This window comes from Lepidothrix coronata, unplaced genomic scaffold, assembly GCF_001604755.1.
Source record: "Lepidothrix coronata isolate B3197 unplaced genomic scaffold, Lepidothrix_coronata-1.0 Scaffold15, whole genome shotgun sequence".
NCBI classification, from domain to species: Eukaryota; Metazoa; Chordata; class Aves; order Passeriformes; family Pipridae; genus Lepidothrix; species Lepidothrix coronata.
Window position 1 is genome coordinate 1,065,185 of NW_016690195.1, and position 20,885 is coordinate 1,086,069.

General features: G+C 43.0%; 1 protein-coding gene across 3 annotated transcripts; it reads left to right on the forward strand.

Moving 5' to 3' along the window:
• The first annotated feature begins 13,100 nt into the window (after window positions 1-13,100).
• Window positions 13,101-18,940, forward strand: KCNS2 (potassium voltage-gated channel modifier subfamily S member 2). Of its 3 annotated transcripts, none has more exons than XM_017806425.1 (2): window positions 13,101-13,215; window positions 14,595-18,940. In XM_017806425.1, exon 2 carries the CDS (start codon window positions 14,632-14,634, stop codon window positions 16,063-16,065), a length of 1,434 nt encoding a protein of 477 aa, XP_017661914.1. In that variant the 5' UTR covers window positions 13,101-13,215; window positions 14,595-14,631; the 3' UTR covers window positions 16,066-18,940. The 3 variants fall into 3 exon arrangements, with proteins under 3 accessions (XP_017661914.1, XP_017661915.1, XP_017661917.1); XM_017806426.1 differs by lacking the exon at window positions 13,101-13,215 and adding an exon at window positions 13,977-14,020; XM_017806428.1 differs by lacking the exon at window positions 13,101-13,215 and adding an exon at window positions 14,207-14,235.
• Window positions 18,941-20,885: the final 1,945 nt, after the last annotated feature.

Sequence of the window (20,885 nt, forward strand, 5' to 3'; positions counted from 1 at the left end):
AGCATACATCTCCGTTCTGATCTTCCCCAGGTTTTATATACTTCCAATTACACTGGCTACTGTGGAGTTAATTTCAGATAAGAAACACCAGCAAGTAACAGTACTGTTATACAAATATTTCGTATCATTTGAACATGGCTGTTTTCCTATGTTAAAAATTCACAAATGATCTAATACATATGTCTGTACATAAAAGTCCAATTCTTTCTTTTTTCTTTTTTTTGGCAATTTAAATCTCTTACCTCAATCAAAGTCAATGTAGAAGCATTAATAAAACAATTAGATCTAAAGTAGTTCGGGTTGTTTGGTAACTTTAGGCCTGTATATAAATGGGGTTTGGTCTTCCAGCTCTAAATATCTAGAATAACTGAAGAATTCTAATGCATTTCCCTGCAGAAGAAAAGAAGCTAAGACTGGAAATATTGCATTTGAGATGTAGAAGCAAGAATCACAGGATCAATCATGCAAAATGAATGATATTATTATCAGTATCATTTAGAAGCTGTGTGAAAAATGACAAGCTGAAAGGATGTGTTTAAACATGCCAAATGTGTTTGGGATATCTCAGAAGCATTTCACTGTCCTCAGATACAAACTGGTCGGTTTTTGTTATTCAGGGCTAGTTAATCTAGAGAGCAATTCAATACACTGAGAGCCAGGACATGTTTTTGCCTGATTATTGCTACTCACAACTCCAGTGATATGGCATAAATCCATGTAACATCGGATTTTGACAATTTCTTTGTTTCTCAAAAATTCCTAAATGAGATTACCCTAAGGAAGGCTTTGAGCAAAGTCCAGAGCTGATGTAGCCCATGAAATAGCAACGATAAGCATACAAACAAAAATCTGATGCCACTGATCAAGTTCAGTGCTATGGTAGGAACAGCAGTCCTTGAATGGTAGCTAATAAAGCACATCTGATTGGTGTTTGAATCACATCCCCATTTCTTCTTATATCCTTAACTGATGTTACATACCTGTGCACACATTTACTACCACATGTGTTCTAGTACTGTTGCTCCATTAATGGTGTTTGATATCTAATTAATATCTACTATTTGAGTGCTCACCAAAAGAACGTCACGGACCCAAGGCTCAAGAGTGTTAAAGTCTATTTGGCAAACTGAAATGCTCTGTTCATTATCTATTGTCAGGAAAATATAACAAATACTTGAGATTTTTTAAGTTACTCTGGTGAAATGGCTGAGGCTGGCAGGTACCTCTGGGGAGCCTCTAGTCAATCCTCTGCCCAAATCAGAATCATGTTGCCCATGATCATGTTCAATCAGGTTTTAACTATCTCCACAACCTCTCTGGGCAGCCTGTGGCAGTGTTTGCTTGACCACCCTTGCATCAAATAAGTCTTTTTCTTATCTTTTAGTAAAGTTTCCTGTGTTTCAGTTTGTTCCTATTGCCTCTAGTCCTTTCACTGACCACCACTAAGAAGAGTCTGGCTCCATCGTTTTTCTTTATCTCTTTACCCAATCGGGTATTTTATACCCAATACTGAGATCCCCTGGAACATTCTCTCCTCCAGGCCGAAGAGCCCAACCTCTCATCCCTTTTCCTCATATGCCAGATGCTCCAGTCCCTCAAACATCTTGATGGCTTTTCACTGTAGTTATGTCCACATCTCTTGTAGTGGGGAGCCCAGACCTAGCATATGGCACCTCTTTGGAAGTGAGAGGATTCTTATTCTGCATCTGTATGTACAGAAAATCAGAACTTTCCACTCTGGGAAATAATTTGCCACTTCCGTGTGTTTATTCTTTAATTCTTTCACAGGTAAAGGCTTGGAAGTCTTTCTGAAAAATACTTGATGGCATACATTCCCTTGGAAAAGAGATGACCAAGGCAACATACCTGAGTTGAAGGTAGGCATGCCAGCCCCTTGCAGATATTCTGAAGTTAGCTTTAACAAGTAACCACAGCAGTGTGGTCATAGTGATACAGCTTTCAGTAGAGAACAACCATTCAAGTACAGTTCTGGGAATGTATATAAGTTGCCAGCTCATACTGAAGTCCAGACTGGCCTGTCTCATACTATCATTATCCATAAGAACCAGAGAACAGCTAGTGTGAGACTGCCTCTCTGCACAGTACTTGCACATTAATTGGGCTATGTAAGCAACCCCCTCCTGTCTTATTTCTTCTTGGGATGACCTATACTCTTGGCCCTCCAAGGAAACCCCTGTGTCCTGCACAGAGAAACCTCCCCACTGTCGTCCCTTCATCTTTGCAAGGTTGTGTCTCTGATACAAACCCACCCAGGTTAACAAATTAATTTAGTTTGGGATATTGGGTCCATAGATAAGAGTTTTCCTGGCTTAGTTGTTTGGCTATATTGCAGTAAGAATACCTATCTAGAGAGTGTTTCCTGTTACTAAAGGCATCACTGAGGAATGTTCAGTTCTTGGCAGGACTCCAGTTTTTGTTCTACACAATCCAGATGATACAAATAAATAAACCATGAACGATTCAGAAAAGACAAATCACCAGTCCATCAAAATGCCTGATAAATTAGTTCGACAGACTGGACTACAGACATTTTCAGTGATTCATCATCACAAAGAGTAAATAAATTCAGATTAAGCAAAACTTGATTGAATCATGTTGAAGTTTGGCAATTAACAAAATGGATCTTTCTGAAGTCTTACTTTAGGAACACATAATCTCTTAAGATTTATGAGTGTTATTGCTCATCACATATGTTTCTGTGTTAGTGTTTGCTGTGTTGAGAAATGGATACTCTGAGTGTACAAAGGTTTGCCTGCTATTACATATTTTAATCCCCAAAAAACTCTTCTTACTCCCCTCTTTGGGATACAGAAAAAATTTTTACAATAGTAAGCTTCCTGATTGCTTCCTCTCCCCCAGTACAATTTGTAGTTTCTTCCAGGTTGTTTTCAGTTCCATCTGATCGTTCAATACATTTTGCTAAGATATCTGTTGCATGTTGTGATGTAGCCAAAATGCAAAAGCTGAACTCAGGCACTTTGGTTCAGTCATTGGAAAGAATCCTCAGCTTTTTTAATTCGGTGACACTATGCTCACATACTGGTCATTGTATTAATTTACTGGCAACTGTAGACTAGGAACAATATGTGCCTATGAAAACCTTTTAAGTGACAAAATGAGGGAAGAAATAACATGCGCACTTTTTATCAATAATTATGTTTGTTTAATGTTTATATTATGGCAATATCCTGAGGTCACAGTCAGGGTGGGGATCCAGATATGCTGATTGCTGTGAGGATGGGAAGGTAAAATCCTTTACAAAACAAACTGAAAAATTATAACCATTTGAATATCAGATGTCAGATTCTCTCTGGTGTAACACCATAAAGCCCTCAACTATCCTTGCATTTGAGGATTTCTTTGTGCTATAAATATTTGCTGGGGATAGAGTTGGTATTATTAACCTTATTATACTAAGAGGTATAATATGCAGTACAAGTTCCAGACTAACAGTGGTGGAGACTCTGCTTTCAGCCTTGGATGGCAATCATATTTTCTGGAATGTTTAAAACAACAAATGTGGATTTTCCAGCCAGCATAATGGATTGTGGGTCCACACTGTCAAAAGTTGATATTTATAACCTGAGTGTTATCACACAGACAACAAACCTCATGTCCCTATCCAAGCAACTGCCTGTATTTTCATCTGGAAATACTGATCTTCCTCCATGCCCTCTATCTCAAGTTTTACTGAAGGAAGTAACACTGGTTTTGGAGGGTCCAAAGGGTAAAATCCCAGGAGGCCACAATTAGAACTAGAATATGACTGAATTTTAAGTATGTTCAGTGCAAGTCAAAGTGTGCTCAACATAAACAGCCTCTACAGCTATAGAAACCAATAAACAAAAAAAAACCCAAACCAAAGTAAAAACAAACCACAGAAAGATTAATTTTGTATCAAACTCCTGTCCTTAATTCTAAGTACTGGTGGTAACCATATAAGCAGTGCCTACACACACACACACACACACATATGTGGATGTACACACACAAATATTATTTGTCATGTTATGACTGGACTCTGAAATAAGCCTGTTCATTGTTTCTTGAGAATTACAAAAGTAATATTCACTGAAGGAAACCTGCCCTTGGTGATGCCAATGCTCCAGCCTATCTGTGGGTCAGACAGGAATGCTTTACAAGGCAGCTTCTGCTGGCTGCAGAACCTTGTTCAAAGAGATGTTCTCTGACTATTGGTGTGGTCTCCATGCTGCTAAGTTTAGATTTTGAAATTAACCCCAACAATATTGTAAACAGACAGCACTGCTGTATTCCCACTGCTACACCTGGTAGAAAACTGGCTGAAGTACATCTCAGCACACGTTTTGTCCTAGGAACTGCAGAGAAAAAATCTCTAAAGCATGCATCTATGTCAAGCTCTCTCCAGAAAATATTCACTCAAGGTGATTTACAAAAGTGGTATGTGCACTTGACAGGCAGCACTAGGAGAAGACAATAGGAGGAAAAAGGATAGTGGAGCAGATCAAAAGAAGAACCTGTCTACCAGTGGTACAAGCCCTGCTACCTCTGAAACAGCTCTTATTTCCAGGCACAGCAGCAATACATCTGCTCTACTTGTGGCAGATTATGTGAATCAAAAATAGGATTTCACAGCCAGCAGCAAACTTGTGAGCCATAAAACCCACTCCCTTCAATTACAGTGATCACCTCCCAGAGACATTGTAAGGTTTGATCAACTGATGTTTACAGAGTACTTTGAGATCCTGAGATGAAAGTCACTATAAAAGGGTACAGATTTTTCATAATGTTCATAGACCACCTGCTCAGACCAGAAGCATTCACTTTTAACATCGCTTGAGTCAGCTACCAATCTGATATCTCCACAGGAATTTCCTAAAACAGATGTGGCTGTCACATTTAATCTCTCTTTTACTAGGAACTCTAAAAAAAATGGAACTCCTGGAAAAGGAAATAAAACAAATTGCATTAAAACTGATGGTGAGAAGAAGCCCCGTAATTGTGTTCCCCACAGCTCATGGATTCTCCATCTGTACCTTTCAGAAAGCTGCCATAGTGACTAACTCTGTGAGCTTCACAAATTAGACCTGACCTAGATTCAGTGAAGTCTTTGATCAGCAGCTGGTTAGCGTAATATTCCAACTGCAATGAAGTTCAGAATTGCTCCACAAAGCAGCAGCTTGAAAAGAAAAACAAGGTTTTCTTCACAACGTGCTGGTCCTCACTCGACTTTATAGCAAATGAATCAGTCAGCAAACCAAATAGTGAAGTTTAAACTACTGCTGTTTTCTCATAATTTCATAGTATAAGCTCTGGAAAAAAATTACTTCATTATTTCCTCTTACTCTATTATAGGAATAACAAACTCCAGGAGAGCAAAGAAAAGCATGATTCCGAAAAACAGGGGGGGTTATAATTAAGCATATTGTTAAGTGCTTTCTTGAATTGAGGTTAAAAAATTTGAAGTTTAAAATCATGTTAGCTAAGGATAAAACAGTTCAGAGGCTTTTCTTATAAACTGATCTGAACCATATGAAACTCTTCAGAGCATGGATTTGGAATGGCATCCCTTCAGAATAAGGTTTCCCATGATGTTTTGGACTTTCTGTATTGTATATAGAAACTGAGCACAGATGTCCCAACATGTTTCAGAAATTTTAAAACCTTTTGTTCTATGATAGCAGTGGGAACAGTGGGAAACATTAATTAGAATCTTATTTAGTGATCCTTTTGTTTTTTTTTTTAAATTGGCTCGTTCTTGTTTTACATATGATCCAAAAATATCAAAGTGAATCAAATCCAAAGGAAATAGTTTCTATATCCTTTATCCACTAGTGAGAGGCCTCTTTACAACCAGAATATTTTTGGAGGCATATAAGAATGTGCATACCTTTAATCAGATCCTTAGATAGGCAAGTCTGACCTTTAGGATAAATTACACACCAAACTGCCTTTGAGATACATTTCAGGCAAGGTACTGCCATTGTGAAGTTACAGTGAATGACTCAGAGATAGACTGTTGCTGCAAACAGTTCATTAGTATTTTTAAACAAGTGGAGGGTGCTCTCCCTTTTTAAAAATGGAACATAAGTTTTATGCAGGTTATAAAAAAGTTTTTCAATTCCTTTTGCTGTGTGGGCAGTTATTAAGGGAGAAATTATTAGAGTTGATTGTTTTTCACTAAACAGAATTTTAAAAAAACCCCATCTTAATCACAGTAAGGCTTTGTGTGGCACAAAAGCTTTCTTTTTGTGCTTTAGCTTGTTCTAAAAAAAAAAAAAAAAAAAAAAAAAAAAGGAGTAATCTGCTGGAGGTCATACCATTACAGAAACATATTTTGTTGGCAGTGTGTAATGGTCATGTCCTTCCAAGCTATTTGCTACAAACAGCTCAAGGAAAGCTGGATTTATCTTAAAATCTCAGCTGGCAAACTCTGCACATAGTGGTTTATGCGGCAACCGTGAATGGTTCACAAACTGAGAGTATTCACAGTGCCTGTTTTAGGAAGCTTCAGGAAACTGGTTAGGTCTGATGTACTTTCAGTCACTCCTTTTTGGCGATGCTAGACTGCAAGAATATACCTGTACTGCCACTTTGGACCATTCCTTTTCAGGTCCATGTTGCTATTAACCACCCAGGACCCTTAAGTTTCCTCATACTCAGGCTGACTTCAGAAGCAAATTTTGTTCTTTTCTTGATGGGGCAACTGATGTAAATAAATTGGGTACTAAAGAACTGTGAACACCAGAGGCCTCAGGGCAACAATTAAACCCTTCACGAATAATATGAAGATAAAACAAAGGATCTTATGTTGGGTGGCTTCATAAAAAAAAAAAAAAAAAAAAAAAAAAACAGAAAATGCTAGTATTTCATATTTAAGAAGCTGAGACCTTTGTTTAGAAGCCAGGAACCAGTAGCTTCTGAATCTGTGCTGAGCCGCACAAGTACTGGGATGCAGGAGGCTGGAGTTCCTGATGGTCCTCTATGGTGAGAGGGTCTTAATAGTTAAGTTAGCTCCTCGAAATCTTTCTATTTAAATTGCTATGGCCTCATCCAAAAATCCAGTAAAGCTTCCTCTCAGGCTAGAATATGGCTTTAGGCACCAGATATTGCAGCATCAAGCTGTTTGGGCAGCCAGGGAGGGACGTCAGAGGCAACTCAGACATGGAAAGCAGATAGTGCACCTTCTCCTCTCTCTCTGTAGAAACACCTTTGGGAGGTGCAGGGAATGCTACTGGTATGCTTGCCTCCCGTTTCCTTTGCTTCTTTGTTTTATCTTATTCATTGATCTAGCCGGGCATTAAGGTTTTGAGTTGTAAAATACATACATCTGGACAGGTGACGTGTAACATTCTCTTATGTTCCTCTAATTTTTTTTAAGGTTAGTAAAGATGCTTATAATTCCAAACTCTACCTGGCCCACTGCAGATTAGCCTCAGCCTGTGTGGATGTGCTGGCCATGGAATGATCAGTTCATCCTTGCCAATACCCCTAGTGATGAAGATGGGCAACAAAAAGCAAGAGCAGTGGGGCAGGTCTCATGGCTGGCTATATGCTGTGTGATGTGACTATATGGATGAGAAGACTTGGACACCCATCAGAAACTCATCCAAGGGGTTGGAAGGCACAGTCAATGGATTAAGAAACTGTGTTCAGCAGCAGTCTCTTCTGGCTGTTACCAACACAATTTCAATGTTGTCACTATTTATTTGAAAAACACAGAATTAGCTAAGGGTCTCCTAGCACCAAACTGCCCCCAAAAAGGAAGAAGAAAGAAGATAATACTAATCCATGTCAGGTGATTTTAACAACGTTGGAGCTGACCCATCATTGCAACACTGAACCACCCTGACCTGAAGCCTACTAACCTCTGTAAGGTATTGCATGGCCCTTTGTGACTCCTGAAAATAAGGATATCCTATGAGCTTGGGTCACCTACCCTGAGAAGCTTCTCCTCCCTTCTGCATGCTGGTTTCATAATCAAAATCAGTTTTCCTCACAGACTGAAAAAGATGCAAGCTAGGAAGGGGTTTCTCATATTCATGCTTTCATTGAGTAAAATGTTTCCAAGTAGGAACTGCTCTTCCTGCTTATGTTAAACTTATTGGTTTGGTTTTCCTAAAATGTAAGGAGGAGATTCCTGTGTCTCACACACACATACACACACATGCATATATATGTGTGTAAACAAGAAATTATCTCAATTATTATTTTTAGAATAAGGGGCCCAGATTTGTTTTGCATGAGTTTTCTCCAATTTGCATAGAGCAAGAAGCATTTCCCCCATCTTCTTTAAAAGTGCACGGAAGAAAAAAATGGAGGCAAAACACTCTGCACCATCTGAGCATGAGGCATGTTCTCAGTGAGAGCAAATCAGCTGAGAATATATCAAATCTGGGGATCTGTCCAGAGGAGCGGAGCTGTGCTGTAGCTGGAGTTCCCATGGCTTTGTTTTCTAGATACACAGAAGTGTGAGAAGCATAAGAGAAGAAACACAGGGGTATGTTCCAAATGCAAGTGAGATGTCATCTGACTGATAGCACAGAAGTAGGCTTTTTAGTCATGATTTAAAACTAGTAGCAAGATCCTCTTTCTCCCCACCTCCATTCAAGCAAATATGAAAGAGGTCATGCCCACTGCTGTCTGCACCAAATACCACTGGGAAAGTGACCATTGCACTGCATTGGGCCAACATTTAGATCCAAAAATGCAGCTCTGAACCCCCTTCTTTCCCTTTGCTTATTGTTATGGGAAATGCTAACTGCTGAAGTTCAGCTGGTGCCTGGGCAGATCTGTCAGTATGGTTCATTTCACCCACCTCAGACATCAGTTTTCAGTAGGGGACAGAAGGTTGAAATTCTGCAATCTAACTAAAAGAAAGTCACAATTATCTAATGATGCTTTTTTGCCTTGAATCTGGAAATGGTGATTTAATTAAAGAAGACAAAGGTTCCCACTGGGCTTGCAAAAGGTTATATTGCTGCATGTCCCTCAGAGTCAAGAATCAGGTGGAGCAAGCATAACAGTGACTAAGCAGGTCAATTCACAACAAAAGGTAGAATAACATAGAGTCATCACAGAAAAATTTCATTGCTCATGCAATCAACACACCACAAAAGATCAGTATTTGTCACTCTGTTGAGGTGCTGTCAGCCGAAAAGAAATGTTCAGTTCATGTTCAGTATGTGGTTCAGTTTCTTCAGCAGCCAGATGGCCTTTCTGTGGTCCACTGGAGTTCTACTCTATCACAGTGGAGGTCTGTTTTCCAACATGGCTATCCCTGCCTTGTAAACTTCTAGTTTAGTAAATTGTTTGACTCTCCTCCCTCCCCAGTTTTATACTGCAAATACCACAGAGCTTGTGCAAAGCCTTTCCCTCCTGAGAAAAGCAGGCATGTCAGTCAGGGCTCTTACAGGGTGAGAAGACTCATAAACAAATGGCACTTCTTCTCTGCCTGTGGTTATGGGAGATTTGAGAATGACTGAAAGATCATAAAGCAGGGATAATCTCACCTTACATTAAGCTTCCAGGCAGAAAAGGCTGGCCATAGACTGCCAGCAACCAAACATCATCAGAATGGCTACCTTGCTGACATGAGGGGATAAGAAAAAAATATGTTTAAAAGGGTCCTTCTTCTGCAATGTTCTCTCTCAATCAGGGTTTCTGCCAAACTTGGGCTGCACTCAGTTCATTTGGATAAATATCCAGAGATGTATGTAGCCTTTATGGTTTTGTTTAAATCCATTTTCAACTTACTCATTCTTTTAGACTTGGCAATGTTCTGCAACAGTCCTTTTTGGGTATTAAAATGATCATGATGTGCAAAACTATTTTGATTTCTTTTAGATGTATTTACCAAGCGGTCACAGTCAACAGTTGTGGCAGCAGAATTGCTGTCACAGAAGGGTCTCAGCCACCTGTGAGGATTTGGAAAGAAAAACAAATCTTTTATATTGATCTTAAACCAACACTCTAGGATTTTCCAATCCATTTAGAGCAAAAGAAAACACTCAGCAAGAATGTACACTTGAATCTGGCTCTGGGGACAGAAGGGAACTTTTCGATAAATATGAAGTTCAGGCTAAAGTTCCACCTTCAGCATAATAGATGGTTGTGTCCTCCAGTTCAGAGTGAATCTATCCACCAAATTCACCATGCCAATAAAACCACTCACGATAACTTCCTTTAGACCCTATTCAGTACTTCATTAACACTGTAGAAGTAATAGTTATCACAGCAGTTTCACTTCTTCAAAGGTGATAATGCATCCAAGACTCAGGGTATCCCACCTGCAGAACACAGTGCCATAGAGGGACCAGACAGGAGATGTGGTCTAAGGACATGGCAGCTGCCAGCAGGCAATAATTTCCATATTCCCTCACAGTTCAGGTCACCACAAGCCCCAGACAGGGTGTACAGTTAAACACTGTACCATGTCTCCTGGCCCTGGCAGGCACCTGTACACATGCCATGCTTTTACACAGCACTGGCACCTTCTCGTGTTCCTTAAAAACCGTGGTACAATGTGTACCAATAAAACAAGCTCTGTCTGTCTCACACAGTCTCAGAGTCAGCAACTATAACCAGCAAACCCAAAGTTAGTTTAGCTATTGCCCTAGGGTGATAAGAATCACTCATTCATCTCCCCACTCCAACAAGCAATTCTTTCTTGCTTCCTTACATTCCCAGCCCAGCCCCACCTCAGCACTACTCTTGCATTCTCTCCAGTCCAATAAACATCCGCAAGGCGTTGGAAATGAATTGTTGTTTTGTATTTATCCCAAAATGTGCTCTTCTCTGACACATCACAAGCTCATTTCATGCAAAAATGACATATCTGATTTCTTTTGACATTTCTTTTGCCTTGGATTCCACCAGTGATAGTGTGTCCACAGCGATTTTTCCTGTAGTTACTGTTGGAAAAGGCAAAAGTACTAGGTCAGTAACAGACTTGCTTGTGTGTTTGTGGAGCAGAGAGCACACCCTGCAGAAACATTCAGATGAATTTTGGATTACTAACTTAGGGGCTGGAAGCATTTTAGCCTTATTAGCAAAATGATTGGGTTGATCCAATTAGCCCTAATTACAGGAGTAGTTATATTACACTAGTGGGAGTTGTATCCTTATGCAGTTATGTTGCTTTGCTGCTTATCTCCAGCATCTCTGCATAAACCTCACTGTGTCTTTTAAAAGAAAATGCAAGTTAGAAAAGTGAGCAGTGTTTTTTGCAAGGTAAAGATAAGAACCGAGATTGATAAATGAGTAATGAGACTGCTTAAACCCTTTTTCTTAGTAAAGTGGCTTAGAAGGTGAGAACAATGTATAAAAGCTTGGAAATTCTCTAAATAAATGTATCTCTACTTAGTTTCTTCTGAAGCAGCATTAGGGAAAAAATATTTAATTTAAGAGTAAGAAAGAAGAGTAATGATTTTTTAATTAATTTTCTGAGGATGTTTAAGTATGTTTAAAGACCCCACTAGATAGGTAGGATAGAGCAGAGCTCATGAAAACACACAGACGTCACTTGAATGCACTACCAGCAGCAGCAGCTCACTACTGCTTGTAACATCACTAAGGAATATGAGTTATGCTTGTTCTCCTAAGAGTGAGCGGGAAATTACGATAGAGAAGTTTTGTGATTTATCCAAGCCCTAGGATGGCATCCAACTCAGAAATCTCAACGTGGTGGTTCCCAGTCCTGTGTCCTGCCGTCCCTTGCCCCAGGCATTAAAAGCCAGTACAATTAGAGCTCCCCAGTGAGTAGTTCGCCAGCAGAGCCCTGAGAGGAGGCGGCTGTCACAAAGTAACCCAACAGCTACTCTGCTGCTGGGAGGCAGGACAGATGCCTCTCTGGACATGAAAAGCCGTTGTTACAGGAAAACATGCAGGTCGTCACTGGGTTTGCAAAGCCTCCTCCCTGCTACGTGCGGCTTTTCTCTCCTGTGTGCCCCGTCCCGGAACGGGAAGAGCTGGGGGATCACACTGAGAGGAGCAGCATTTTCCCTGGCCAGGAGGGCAGCCTGGTGTATATAATTTGATGTCCCCTGGGATGTCACTGGATACGCAGTGAAGCATTCTGGGACACAAAGCTCTGAGCCAGGGCATCTGTAGGGAAGGGAGGCAGGAGGCAGCCACCAGCAGGAGAGCAAAGCAAGACCAAATACCACCTAAGAAAAGGCAAGCAGGGGCAGCATCTGTAGTATTACTGAAGCATGGATTTTTCTGAAGCATTTCTGGGGGCTTGAGGGTGTTACGGGTCCATGCACACAGCTGTGGAAGTGTCTCCAGAGGTGTGGAGTCTTTGGACACACAATGCACCAGCACCGGTGGGATGTGCTGGGGTGATCAAACACCCCAGGCAGGAAAGCTGGGTCCTGGAGACCCAGCCATGCACCAGGACTTACTTGCCCCTCTCCATGTCTGCACTCAGTTTCCTGGGCTCTTAAAGGGCTGTTCTTTATTACCGGGGGGTTCCTTGTAAATAGGGTTCATGTGCTGCTGGAGTTGGAAGGTTTAACCCCTCTCCCTTGCCAAGGGTTTGAGGAACAAGCCGAAGGCGATGCACAGGGCTGGAGTGCTCGGGGCTCTGACAGGGGGGGGGGAAGCAAGCGAGGAGTCTTCATCCCCCTGCCCTCCCTTATCCTGCAAAGCACTGACAGCAATTCATTTCCAGGAGCTGGACTTCAGATGCGTGGGACCATGAGTGAGAGGGGGTCACGAGGCAGCTGGCAGGAGACCATGCGGGTTAGCCCATTATAAAGCACCTGTCTCAGAGCACCTATGCTCTGCACAGCCGGCCCCTGATCGGGGAGTCAGGTGCGCAGTCGGCTCCTGCTCGCAGGGACTGTCAGAACCAGACTTCTCCCCGGAAAATTCGGCCTCAGGCCGGGCTCAGCATGAGGGAAAAGATTTCTTCCCAGTCGCCTCCAGCATAGGCAGGGACGCTGCTGTCGCTGGCCATGTAGCTGGACATCACTCCGGGCCAGCCAGAAAACTCTGCCCCGCCAAGAGCAGCAACGCAGGGAGGACAGCCCTTCCACCCGCCCCGCTCGAGGTTCTGCCGTTCGGGATCATCCCTCCTGAAACGGCTGGCAGGGCAGTGTGGGGAGGTCGGGGGTCCCATCCGGCAGCTGAGGGGGCGGCTAGCAGCCTCCACACGCAGCCCGGCTCTCCTCACGCCAAATGGCCCCGACGAGTGCCCCCGTCTTTCCTACTGTGAGTCCCCGCAGGGACCCTGCCCAGGCAACACAGCGAGGAACTGCTGATCCCATGGGCGGGGAGGGGGGGATAGCGGCACCCTCTCCCCCGGTCCCTTCCCGGCAGGATGAGGGGTAGAGAAGCGGGTGACGCCCCTCAGGAGAGGGTCCGCGGGTGCCCGGAACCACTGCGGCCGCGGGTGGGCGTCCCCCGTCCCCCCTCGGAGCCGGCGTGAGGCAGGACCGCGGTGGGGAGGGAAACCGAGTTTGCGGCGCCGCTGCCGCCGGTGCGCGGGGGCAGGAGCGGGAGCGGGCGAGCGGAGGCACCGCCGGCACAGCGGCCCCGCCGGGCCATCCCTGCGCAGCCCCCGGCCGCCCACCCACCAGCCCCGATCGCCGCCGGCGGGGTCGGGCGGGGGGTAGGTGGGAGCGGCGGGGGCGGGCGGCAGCCTCGGGGGTCGTCGCCATGACGAGCGGGCGTGCCGCCGCCTCCCGCCGCTGAGCGGGGCGGCCGCTGTCCCTTCAGCACCGCGCGGCCGCCGGGGCCGCCCTGCCCTGCCCTGCCCGGCACCTGCACCCCACCGGCACGGGCACCGGCATCCCCTCAGCACCGACAAAGCATCCCCCCAGGACCCCCTCGGCACCGTCATCCCAGCGGCACCGGCATCTCCCCGGCACCGGCATCACCCCGACACCTCACCAGCACCGGCACCCCCCGGGCAGCGAAGCGAGCCCTGGCGGCCCCCGCGGGCGGCGGCGATGGCGGGCGGGGGCCGGGGGCGACGGGGCGCGCCGGTGGGGGGCCGCGGCCGCTGAGGCAGCAGGTAGGGCGGGCGCGGAGCCGAGCGGAGCCGGGCAGGGGGATCCCCTGCGGCCGGGGGGCAGCGGCGCCCCCCGCGCAGAGCGGAGGCTCCGGCCCCTGAGGCGCGGCGGGGACCGGGAGCCTGGGCGGCGGTGGCCGGGGGGGCTCCTCGTCTGGCGGGGCCGGGAGCGGCAGAAGGCAGGGAAAGGTCCGCACAGAGCCGGTGGCACAAAGGCCGTGAGTAACGGGGGGTTGGTGGGGAGCGGCAGCCGCAGCCCAGGTGAAGGGCGCGGGGAGGAACAGGAGCCTGCAGCGGGAACAAAGAAGCCTCTCTCAGGGTCCTCAGTGGGAGAAAAGAACAGGGGAACGAGGGGAGATATGGGGCAGAGGGTGAAAAAGAGACGAAAGTGGGTGAACGGGGGGGGGAAGGGAGAAAAAGGGGGAAAGAAAAAGAAAGAAAATGAAAGAAAAGAAAGAAAGAGAAAAAGAAAGAAAGAAAGAGAGAGAAAGAGAGAAATAAAGAAAAGCAAGCATCAATACGTGAACATGCTGTAGATTTCTTCATTCTGTCAACTTTCTGTGCAATTGCATCCTAGGTATTCATTCCCTACACACTTTTGGAAGGAGCTCACTATGACAGGGCAGAGTCTGAATGCTTTATCTGAAGCGAATTTTGAAGACAATGAGATCAGCATCAACGTTGGAGGCTTTAAGAAAAAGATGAGATCCAACACATTATTAAGGTTCCCTGAGACCAGGCTGGGCAAATTGCTGAGCTGCCACTCAAAGGAGTCAATACTGGAGCTTTGCGATGACTATGATGACACCAAGAATGAATTTTATTTTGACAGGAACCCCGAGCTCTTTCCTTATGTGCTACATTTTTATAACACCGGCAAGCTCCATGTGATGGGAGAACTCTGTGTGTTTTCTTTCAGCCAGGAGATTGAATACTGGGGAATCAATGAATTCTTTATAGACTCCTGCTGCAGTTATAGCTACCATGGGAGGAAAATGGAGCCAGACCAAGAGAAATGGGAGGAACAAAGTGACCAGGAAAGTACCACATCTTCTTTTGATGAGATTTTGGCATTCTACAACGATGCCTCTAAATTTGATAAACAGCCCTTTGGAAACATCAGGAGGCAGCTCTGGCTTGCTTTGGATAATCCTGGGTACTCAGTTTTAAGCCGCATCTTCAGTGTCCTTTCAATAGTGGTGGTGCTGGGCTCCATTGTGACCATGTGCCTGAACAGCCTCCCAGACTTTCAGATTGTTGACAGTAATGGGAACCCCGAGGAAGACCCTCGCTTTGAAATCGTGGAACATTTTGGTATTGCATGGTTCACTTTTGAACTGGTGGCAAGATTTGCAGTAGCTCCTGACTTTTTAAAATTTTTCAAGCATGCCCTGAATTTGATTGACCTAATGTCTATCCTTCCATTTTACATTACATTAATTGTCAACTTGGTGGTGGAAAGTAGTCCGACTTTAGCAAATTTAGGCAGAGTTGCACAAGTCCTGAGACTCATGAGGATCTTTCGCATCTTAAAGCTTGCTAGACACTCCACAGGTCTCAGGTCTCTTGGAGCCACCCTGAAGTATAGCTACAGAGAGGTGGGGCTTCTTTTACTTTACCTCTCTGTTGGCATCTCCATTTTCTCAGTAGTGGCTTACACCATTGAGAAAGAAGAGAATGAGGGGCTAGCCACCATCCCTGCTTGTTGGTGGTGGGCTACTGTTAGCATGACCACAGTTGGCTATGGAGATGTTGTGCCAGGGAGCACTGCTGGCAAGTTGACGGCATCTGCATGCATCTTAGCTGGTATCCTAGTGGTAGTGCTTCCCATTACACTGATCTTCAATAAATTCTCCCACTTTTATAGGCGTCAGAAGCAGTTAGAGAGTGCCATGAGAAGCTGTGATTTTGGTGATGGCATGAAAGAAGTTCCATCCATCAACTTAAGGGACTACTATGCTTATAAAGTTAAATCCCTTATGGCTAGTTTGACCAATATGAGCAGGAGTACCCCCAGTGAGCTGAGCCTGAATGATTCACTGCATTAGCATACAAGTCTGACAGCAGTTTGCATGAGAGCTATCAAGAGCTATGTTTATAAATGTTTTCCTATTTGTCTTCTTTTTTTTTTTCTAAAGGATAGTGTTGCTGACACTGCACTTTGCACTTGAGAAACTAAAGACATTTCTATTACAAGTTGACAGTTTGCACATTTTCATCCTATTGCATTGGATACTAAATGCTGTCCTTGCCATGCAAATGTTACCACTTCCATGACATTAGTGCTAGTGGTATAAAGATGATCTGTTACTTTGTGCATTTTCTCATCTGAGCAGAGAAATGAACGTAGACAAGTGGAATAAAAATTTTCAGATGTGACATGAGTAATGAAAAAAATCACGCATCACCTACACTGGTATCTGTACTAGTGTAGGACTTCCATGTGTTTTGCAACAGTTTAAAACGATCACCTGTGAGTCACTGATATGTGAACACTTTTATCTATATTGCTGACCAGTAATTCTGATTGTCACTTGTCTGAAAACTCCACTAAGTTTCCTTACTCTTGAGTATGTATGTTAAAATCTGGGTGTTCTTGTTCTGAAATGTTATGTATAGTAATACTTTTGAGAATCTCCTAAGCATAGACCTTCCTGTGCTTCCAAGATTTGGTCAATACTGAACCCTCTGAAGAAGGCAACCTCACACTTTCAGATAGCTACATATTCAAATACTGCATTTCCACAAATGGTATGGAGGCACACATAGACCTCTCAGGATGACATTTCCAGAAGTGATCTGCTCCCAGCTCAGTCTCAGTGCAGCTGCAATATGCTGTATCAGTCTGTCAAAATGGTTCTGAGATTAGACACACAAAGATGTGGGCTTTCAACAATTAGAAGCTCCAATGAAAAACTTGGATTTGTTTAATGAAGTGAAATATTCCCACATGAACTGTACAGGCAGCATTTTAGGAATTGACATTCATATACTGCAAAAAGACTAATTATAAAGATGCCATATGTGATGCTGAGATATAAAATCTAATTTTATCAGAAAAGCTTGAAAGCAGGTGTTGATGACAGACAATTCCATTAAGATTTCTGCCAAGGAAACTCTAAGGAAAAAAACACCCTGTAAGTCACATTTTCCCTCAGAAAGAAACTCACAATTTACAACTAAGGGAGAGTATAAGGGCCTAAGAAGGGAACAGATAAAGAAAAAGAGCTTAATACTGCAGCAGCCGTGGGTAGAACCTCCTACTGATTTCTGTGATGTAGTCAATGTAAATCCTTTCAAGGGCTGGCATGTACTTTTTTTAAAAAAAAGAAAAAACCAAAAAAGACACAAGAGAACAGATCATCTGGGACTTCCAGAGTAATCATTGATCTGCATAATGTTGTTTTTCAAGTGCTCAGTCTCTTCCCTTACACAGTTTTACAGAGATCAAACAGTTGTAATCAACAGGTAGAAGCCACTGTTTGGTGGCTCTTTTAAATTCTTGAGATCTGTGCCAGAAAACAAACTACTGGTGCTCAGTGGGCAGAACAACATTTCTCTTCAGATCCTGCTGCTTTTCCATCCCATTTATTACATATAATGTTCTAATTATTTTGTTGGTTTGTTTGTTTGTTTTACTTGCAAAGACTAGAGAGGTTCAGAAATCAAATTCAGACTAGTCAGAAGAGAAATTAAAATACTAAAGCTGAAATTGTCACGTTTGGAAGACTGTTTTTGTATACCATGACAAGGGGCAGCCCAACTGACGGAATAAAGGAAATACGGCATGAATAGGTAATTGCTTCATTTAGGCTACTAGAGGTTGCTGTCTGATCTGTATCTTTTGATGCTTTGCTATATCAGCTCCACCTAAAAACAGAAAGCTGACCACCCAGGATCACATTCCTGTTTGCCCAGTGATCTATCACAGAATACACGATGTGAAATAACTTACCCCTCACCCCATTTCCTTTGAAAAAACTCTCCCCTCATGTGAGTTAGTGCCTGATTTAGGCCATGAAGCATGAGGGAAATGGTCCTTTCCAACTTCACCAAAGATCTCAACAGAGCCTGCACAAGTTATGAAATCCATTGGCAAGTCATTGCTTGCTGTCCCTGAAAATCAAAGAGCCATATATGTGAGACCTAGATAACCTGAATTTGGTGTCCAAACTTGAAACATTTTGCTAAGGTTTTCACTTCTGGAGGTCTGGTTCAAGTTCTCTGCTGGGTGATAGGCATAAATTCAGTACTCTTGTTCCTGATTCATATTGTGTGTGTATAAACTATATCACACCTAAAAAACATCCATGCAGAACGTGGGCCAGGCTGAGGTCAACTGCTGGACTGGAAGTACCAAGAAAGAAGTAAGGGAAGGAAGAGGTGGGCATGTGCAGCTCATGCACTCTGGTCAGGTTACATGCTGCAAGGGTGGCAAGCTCTCTTCCTGATGCAAAGGACACTGCAAACTCTCACTAATTCTGTTGGCTGGGGGCCTTCAGAGAATCCAGCTCCAAGCAGTGGTTTTATCTGTTTCAGAAACAGTAGGTGCACAGAGCTGAAAATCAGTGACTTTCAGGGCAGTTATTTGATGAGACCTGCAGACTTGCCAAAGAGTCACAAATTTCCTCAGCTGTTGCTAGTTTAACATTGCAAACGTTGGATCCAAACTTTACAACACATCATTTCAATAACCTATAGCTTATCTTATGTTCTAGATTTATTATTATTTGTAGGGCTGATTCTCTGTCATTTCTGCCAATATTGAATGGAACATGTCCAAACTGCATTTTACTAAAGAAAATTAAATACCCCAAGGAATTCAGACTTTTATTGTACTGGTTGAAAGGAATTTTCATTATTGCATTTTTATATAAGTGCTTTGGATCAAAGACACTAAGTAAATAAAGTACTGAAATTTAATATGTTCTTATTATCATGACAGTGACTTTACACAGTGCACAGGAATTCCTTTCATAAACTTAACTAACTCCATGTTAAAAGTAATCACATTTTTCCTCCCTCCTCCTCCAGAAGACCATTCCAGAGCTGCGCTGCTCTACAAGGCTTGCACAACTTTTAGCATAATTTTATTAATGGATGCTTTATACCACTTTGTTTCTTTTTCTTATGCCAACACTGCTTAAATATTTCATTTTCCTCTTTGTGTATTTGCAGGCAGCATCCATATGCTCTTACATGCTTATTTTCACAGGATTATACCTGCCAAGGTTCCTTTTAGTTTTCTTTCTGCAAGTTGTGTTCCCCTGACCATCCTAGGGGATGTAGCCTTCTTTCTGCTTTACTTCTGCCTAGATTTATTATGTTTGAGCTGCCATTGTACTGCAGTGTACAGCAATTTTAATATTTGCTTATGACTAACAGAATTTTTGACCGAGCAGGATAACAATTTAACGACTTAAGTAATGTTTCTGTCTTAGCTCCACCCAAAATATGTAGGTAAGGAAGAAGAATAAGACACACTTTTCCTGCCATTTTGTGAAGTAACCACTATTCTAGGGCTTAGTGCAATAAGTGCTGAGAAACCTTACCTCTCATTAAATAAAAACTGCAGAAAAATCTTTACACTTTGAAGGAAAAATTCAGTCTGTCCAAAGCTTCACAGGGGCTTTGTGTAGTGTACTTTTTGAGTAGTCAGTACTTTTGCCAGAATTCTTCACTCACTGTTGTGTAAGAGCAGGACATCTGCAATTCCATAACCAGTGAGTCAGAACTGAAGGATGAGAGGACTAATTGGTCACTTTCTCCAGAGTTTGAAACTTGAAAATTGCTGTGGTCAGAAATCTCCTTACTATGCATATGCAGTTTACTGAAGAACATTGCATTGGCATGTGCTCCTCCTGCCTGTGACAGTCATGTTCCTGGCACCAGTGGAAATGCTGTGCCTACTCTCTTTTGTCTGAGAGCTTTGTATTGTTTAAAGTAGGATTGTGGTACCATTTCAAATGAGGCAACTTACTTGATTGCCAGGAATAAACTGTTAAAGAATCTGAATTTCTAGTACAAATCTAGGTTATTATGAGAGTTGGAGATGCCCTTGAGAAGCAATATGTTACATTATTTTCCTGAGATGTAAAATCTATATATAGATTGTGATTAAGCTTTTTAAGTATGTTCAGATTTTGTATTATTGCCTGGTTTATTACTCACTTACTTTCATCAGTCTCTAATTCTCTCTTTCCCTGCAGACTACCCATTTTGAAAGCAGACTGTTTTTTCCTCACATATTATATAGAGCATGAGCTACTTCACATTGCAAACTTAAAAACAAAGAACTTGGCATTTAATTTTCCAACTTTAATACCTCCCATATTTGTACCTTTTTGTATAGATCTTTACAAGACTGCAGGGAACTACTGTATCTGGTGCTCTTTGTACTGCGTTTCTTGTCCCAGTAGTGTATAACGCACTCAAAAACTCAGCTTTGTGCCACAAAATGAAAATTAAATGCATAAAAATGATATTCCACCAGGGATTAAGAACTGATTTAAGTTTCAGGATATTCTGAGTATATATTAGAATCAAAGAGAAGCATGGGTCTCATTGTGAAGATAAGTTTCTTTTAAACAAATACATCAGGCTAGATTTCTAATTTTAGAAATGCTCTTAATTGGTGGTTTTGTTGGGGAGCCCACATTTTTCAGTTGAACAAACAGTGCAAGTTTCTTGTTCTCTACCTGACAGATTAGGGACTGAGCAACAAATCACCAGCACTTGTCGGCACTAAATCAACTTGACATGACCTTTCATCTCTTACAAAACAACCCCCATCCTTCGAGGCCCCAGCTGTGCACACATAAGCAGCAGAAAACCCCCGGAGTAACTGCTCTCGCTGTACTAGTTATCC